The 7,092-nt window shown below is 34.9% G+C and overlaps 1 protein-coding gene across 2 annotated transcripts in view; it reads right to left on the bottom strand.

Annotated features, from left to right (window-relative positions):
• Positions 1–268: 268 nt before the first annotated feature.
• LOC111058010 (biotin--protein ligase) overlaps positions 269–7,092 on the bottom strand; it is a 98,410-nt gene continuing 91,586 nt past the window's right edge. For both annotated transcript variants that reach the window (XM_039432641.1, XM_039432642.1), the window contains exons 11-12: positions 3,289–4,428; positions 269–2,078 (exon numbers count right to left, since the gene is read on the bottom strand). In XM_039432641.1, coding sequence (XP_039288575.1) covers positions 1,904–2,078; positions 3,289–4,428 — 1,315 coding nt within the window. In that variant the 3' untranslated portion in view covers positions 269–1,903. The remainder of the gene's footprint in view (positions 2,079–3,288; positions 4,429–7,092) is intronic.

Raw genomic sequence — 7,092 nt, 5'->3', positions numbered from 1 at the left:
ATGGAATTTAATCTAAACACAACCGATTAGGAACTAAAGAGAGACATTTGTGAGCTAAATGTTGTACAGTTAATGATTAATTATTAGTGCTTAAAAATCTATGTACTATATTCAAAGGAAAAAGTTATTAGACATTTTTGACTAGCAGTTGAAATAACATGGCGATATTTCTGATTTCACATAGTTTTTCTCGAATGAACTGAACTCTTACACAATAGCCTAGTTTGTAGCACCTAGACAACTGCAGTAACATTCAAATGTGATTGGCTAAATACTGGTGCACTCCTTGTCTAATTTTCAATTGAAATATTGATCCCAGTATAGTTCCCTTCTTACGTGAGTTTAGATATTGTTTGGAACAATCTGTAACACTCAACAATTCATACAAGTAGATAATGTTTAAAATCTTCTATACAAGAATAATTATTCCTAGCTAATGGAGAATTTAAAAAAAAAACCATAATATAATGACATGCAAGAAATATTTTGAAAGAGTACCTAATTTGAACACAATGCCATGGAAGGAAACAATCTAGACTGTTGAAAAAAATCTTAAGATTTTTCGACTTTGCCAAATCCTTTTCATCAATTCTTAATCATGAATTCGTTTACTAGTTACTATGTAGGCCTACTACTTTCAAAAAGTAATAAAAAATTTGATTTCAATAACAATAACTGCTAAACACTTTACTTTTCAATTAGCCCTAACACACAGAGAATTTGATTTGATTAACATGTATAATAATTCATAATATGTAATAATTCAACATTCATTATAGATATTCGGATGTATAAGAATAATTATTTTATTCTCAACTAATTCAAAATAATGGATCTTCACACTGTTGAACGTTCGGTAATATTATATTAATAATGGCTATAGCCAATATACGATTATAGGTATAATTTAAGGGCAAAATAAATAATACAAATAGAAGTAAATAGTTTATCTGAATAACCACAAAACTATTATTTTCGTTTCACTCGAATGTTATTAGGCTATATTTATAAAAATTGAACCGCAAAGCTCTGAAAATATTTTTTTAAATTCTAATGATACAACCCAACAAGCTTGCCCTGCACATCTACGGTATAAATATTCATGAAATTGAACACCTCAAGAGCAAGCACTAAGGTATCATAAAGTAATTCACACTAGTAGCTGAATGAATTTACACTTATAGCAGAACAGTTTCACATTTAAGACACAAGAACAGACAAAGTCTGGTTCGTTTAAGTACCTCGATGAATTGAAATAATTGATATTATGTGGGAATTCGATTTCTGGTATTACAATATAGAAATACGGAAGAAATTCTAGGGAATACATGAGTGGTGGAGTAATTTCTTTTTTGAATAGGACTGAGTTCTGGAGACACCTTCTCAATGGATCTTGAAGGATTGAAATTTCATCCTTTGTGGCTATGAAATTAAACAAAAGATGATTATCTCCACACAAGGAAAAAACGAACGTGACATCCCATGAATAACTCTATTTTCAACATAAATAATATGTTAAATTGAAAATAGTTACAGAATATACTCAAATTGATATGCTTACCAAAATGAGACATTATGAAGAAGATACCACAAAATATATACAACTTAACTAATTTCGATTAACTGGTGCAATGTCTTGCACGAAGTTTAGATCGAGCCCAATGTTCAACTCATCGAGGTTCTAGTGGCTAACTATACAGCGAATACACAAATATTTAGGCTCAATTATTAAAATTACATAGATCTGACGTTGGACAGAAAGTCCCTAGCCGACTACATCATTATCTAATTATGTAGTTTAACAATATTATTCAATTAGGATACTTAGTAACAAATTCAATAACAAGGTTGATAAAACCAATAATTATAACTATGTTGGCTGCAACTATTGAAATCTGCTTGATCAGACTTTGGGAGCGATGATTGCTGACTGCATGTCGAACGAGTTCTCGTCGGGATGGAGCGCGTACTCGTCGTTCAATTGGTCGTGCACCCGCAGAGCGCCCAAGTAGTCGATTCCCACTATTTGAACAGTCTTTGAAGACCCATCAGCACCTATCACTGTTGCTTCTGCATTACTGAAAGCGCCCCAAACAGACACACTGTTAGCTTAATTCAAAATAAGGAAATAGAAGTTTATCTTTCTCCATGACTGAATATAATTTTGGAAGAAACAAATTTTGGAGAATCAAAGATAAATTTCCAACATTTTTACCTGGGGAAAAATCTAGTCTAAAACATTACAGAAAAAAAAAACACGTGGAGTTGAGGAATTTTGGACTGGTCTGCTGAGTATTATGGTACACTCTGTATCCTAACTATTACTAAAGCGTCACAAACGTTTTTAATAGAGGACAAAAATGGAGTTCACTAGACTCATTTCAACCTACAATAAAACGTTCAATAGGAATACTCTGCCATCTTCAGGTCAATGGCATTAGACATCAAAGTCGGCAAGGTACAATTGTTCGACCTGTTACAATTCAGTCAATTTTAAAGTTATGATTTCGAAGAATTTTTCATTCGAGTGCTCTCGGTTCAAGTTTGATCTCGCTTGGTTCAACATTAGATTATTCCAATAGAGATTGATTCATGAATAATCATACCTACTTTGATTATCTATTGTGCAATGGAATCAATAATAATTTTCAATTGACTAATCGCAATCTCAAACAGTTCCACTTGAAACGAATTGTGTTTTTAATGGAAACGACTATTGGAAATTAACTGTTGTTCCACATAAACTTCTTAAATTTGGAAATTCATCTTCCCACAATACAAAAATTTCAAGTTTTATGTATCATAACGCACTGTAAATATTTACAATTTTCTGGTCGATAAGCTTATGCAAAATATAATGCAGAAAGATATTACCATAGAGAAGTAGAACAGTGTAGTGTTTCTATTTGTTGATCATATAGCTGAAATCCCTAGTAAATAAATGTGGGTATATAAACCGAGATCACATAATACTTGTGAACAATCATATAAGTTAGCAGGTAAGCACGTATAGTATAGCGTACTTTTCGGGAGAGTGATAGTTCACTTACAAAAATAATAATTGATACAGTGCATTCACAAATGAATGAATGTTTGCAGTGGCTCAAAGTTCTGATAATGAGCATAACTGTTTGGAGCGCATTCGTGATTTGAAGTGAAAGTTGTTTCTCGAAAGAAGTAAAATATTGTTTGTATGATTATGAATTACGAAATAATCATTAAAAAATAAGAGGTAATTTCGAGTTATTTCTAATATATACGTTGAGAGTGAGATGAAAAATGACCAACCTGTGCAGCCAGTATTTATAGTAGAGTGATATGACATCTTCAATTTGCCCATTCTGGACCAAGTCGACAATTCGTTCCAGTTCGGTGAAAACGATGGCAAAAAACTTCTCATGCGACAATGACGCAATACTCGAGCCGGTCTTCTTATTCAATTCGGTGATCATGTCGTTTATACAGGTGGTAGGCTCCTTGTTGGACAGATTCAGACCAAGACTCACGTTGCAGATGCCCACACGATTGTGGACGATGCAACGTAGAGTTGAGCCTCCAATTTTCAGCAATTTGCCGGCGTAAATGTCGTTCGGCCATTTCAGACACACGTCAAGATTCTCTAGTCCTGGAATGGAACAGATTGAGGACACTGTTGCAACAGTCACAAGGTGCTGGAGGAGTGTCAGGTTCTGTCCCAAAACTGAATCGATTGGAATGTGTAGTTGAATGGAGAATGTGGCACAGCCGTCGGGGCTCAGCCAGCAATTGCTGATGCCTTTCGTCTGTGTGTACGGGATAACAGCTAATCCATGAGCCAATTTCCTCCCATCCAATAACAATGCTGCCGAAGCCATAACCTTCGAATAAATCACTAATCGACCGAGTTTTTTCGTGTTCAAATTCTCAAAATAAATTACAGTTGAGAATGAATCAGGACAGGCGTACATCATAACAGGCATGAATGTTGATGAAGCCTCTGGAGGTGAAACGCCTTTCCCACAAAATTTCACCATTATCTCTGTCAGTTTTAATGTATTGCTGTCGTCCATACTCCCTTTCAAAGACTCCATAAACTCCAGTTTCAACTCATGTGTTCCCAAGAAATAAGCTGGGGTGTATTTGGGATCGGGTCCCTGTTTTCCGCACTTCAATCCCAGGTGAGTAGACAGCAGATCAATCAGTATCTCAACGCGTGCCTTATCACTGCTGCGTAATGCTTTATGTTTGGATTCGTCATTTTCATATTGCATGGGATCTACTTCTAGATGCACTTGAGAGAAAATGATTTTGCCGCCGTTATCTGATGTGGCCAGAATGAGGCTGGGAGTCTGCCATGTCTCTTCTGCACCCAACACCTTCACGTCTAATGTGTGTTGCCTTTTATCCGTATCTTGAATTTCAACACTGTTTGGGATACCGCTCCGTATACTGCAACAGAATAATATTGATAAATTAGATAAATAAATATTTTATTCATTAGGAAAAAATGGAATAACAAGACATTATGAACACGTAAGCAAGAGAGAATTCTAAACCAAAAAATCAATAAAAAAGAAGATACTGCAAATTGTGATACAACAATAAAATGTAAATTATGATTCGCAAATAAAAGAAGATTTTCAAGAGTTCATTGTTTGGTAGTCTAAAGCCGGGTCCACACTGAACAATTAATTTTCTACAAACGTGTATGTTGAAACAGTTTGGGCAAATTTTATTATGTTTCACAAAAAAATGATTGCACCTGGCAAATGTGGACGCGTCACCAAAAAGAATTGCGCCGCCATCTTTGTTTGGACTGAACAACTGGCAAACTATTTGTTGTCTGCGAGTTCCTAGTCAGAAGCAGGTCTATTGTGGTTTTTTGTCAGTGAGTTGCTGTTTTTATTGTGTTTTTTTGGCTATCCATCATACATACACACCGATAAAGGCACCAGTTTTCTATCAAAAGAAGTTAATAGTTATTTGAATATCTAGAGTGAAAAGTACCGCTTATTCTCCTGAGGGGAAAAGTTTGAAGCCCAAGGCGAAGCCGAGGGCAACAATTTCCCTGAGGGAGAAAAAGCATTTTTCACTCGTGATGTACACAACATTTAACCTCCACTCACATTTTTTTATAGAAACTGCAAATCAAATAATTTTAATAACTCACGTTATTGGTGACAATGTTTCCTTTTACAACATAACCTAAAATCTAAAATTTAAAAACCAGTCGTCTGGTTGGCATTGCCGATTGTGCTATCTATCGGCAAAAGTTGTAACAATTATCAGCTGGCCGACTATCAACAACGGCTGACTCCAGTTCGCACGTTTCAGATTTGAATCGCAGATGAAAAATATTTGTTGGCTGGTATTTTGAATAGAATAAAATATTCAAAAATATGTATAAATTTTTATCGTCTACTTATATTAAGTGTGTAGCCTAATATCATACAAAAATCATTTAATGTCCAAGGGTATAGCTACCAGTTGCACGACTCCCTACAACCCTCAAGGTAATGGGCAAGTTGAACGCTACAATGAGATACTATGGAAGACAATTCGTTTAGCTTTCCGGTCCAGAAACATGGACACATGTCGTTGGGAGAGGGTAATCTCTGAATCACTTACAAGTATTCGCTTGCTTCTGTGTACTTCTATCAACTGACTGAACCACTGAAGCTTCTTATATTCTACAGAAAACGTTTGGTAGAACAGTAAATTTTTGGTTTGACAAACAATGATTGTCCAAACTTTTTAAAATGTTTGTCCCTGAGGCTCTCAACAAAAATTTGTTCGAACATTTGTTTAGTGTGGACACGGCTTAATAATATATACAAATTTCAAATTCATATGTCCAGTAATTATCAAATTGTGAATCTAAACAAGAAATGTGAATTTTTGTTTAAAAAATTCAATTTTGACAACTAAATTTTTGGAACAGACTCTTGGGCTGTTCTCCGTTTTATTTCAATGAAAATGAAAAATGAAAAATTCTTTACTAGGCGGAGTTAGGACTTTCAAGTTCTCTCTACCACTCAACCTCAAATGTTCATTCCAACTTTATTATCGTGGAATAATAGATGCTCAATCAGTAAGTTTCGATTAAAAAAGTATTCAGTAATAGATCAAAAGCCATAATCGCACTCTCATAACATTGTAAGTATATGAGTATTACATTAGGTTAGGATCCCACTAGTGGAAGAACGACTGAAGGGTACGAAGAGAACGGTCAGGTCGATATTTAGCTTTCAATTTAAGTCAAAACCGCGATCGACCTTCATGTAACACAAACACATTGGTTGAGTTCAAAGCCACTGATCGGTGAGTGAACGATGAGATCGGTGAGTGAACGTGGCTCTGAACGATGTACTGTTTGGTCATTGAACGATGCATAGACTTACATGCAGCGTTACTGTACTTGCAATTGAAATCGGCCATTGAGGGGACAAGCAGGAAGATTATTACATACTAAAGATCTTGGAGATTTTTGTGATCTATATTAAAAAAAAATATATATATTATATAATATCTCGCGCTAAAAAACCTCAATGGAACCTTTAATTTCAAGTAAGAGCATTTCATTGGAAAGGCATAGGCATTGTGCGTTTATACCTCTTCAAGGTCTTTGGTCTAACTGATAAAAAAAATGTCATATCCGGTTTGTTCACTAATCAGTTAATCGTACTTTCCACTGATGGAAAAGAACGTAAATAGAGTAGCTGAACGTAAACAGACATGGCTGAATACGAGGTTTTTTTACAAATAATGGACTCCATTATAATGTATTTGGGAGCAGAGAAATGCATGATTACATAAATTCAATAACATTTAAAATATTTTACAAAGCATTTAAAACAACTCCAATCACCTGATGGTTTTCCATTTAATTTGATTACAATGAAATAGGTTAAGTTCTAGTTTTGTTTACAAAATATGATCAACAGGGGAAACATCTGTCAGTCATGACTCATGAGCAACCGCTCAGCCACAGAATACACATAAAATGGAAGGTATCAATCTAACCAAGATTTGAGTGCAGCAAGACTACGACACATGACTGCATCATCTTGTTGGAAATTAAAACTACTGCTGTATTACAATGCTAGGTACACT

Source organism: Nilaparvata lugens, chromosome 7, assembly GCF_014356525.2.
Source record: "Nilaparvata lugens isolate BPH chromosome 7, ASM1435652v1, whole genome shotgun sequence".
Taxonomy (NCBI): domain Eukaryota; kingdom Metazoa; phylum Arthropoda; class Insecta; order Hemiptera; family Delphacidae; genus Nilaparvata; species Nilaparvata lugens.
This window is presented reverse-complemented; position numbering and strand designations above follow the sequence as displayed.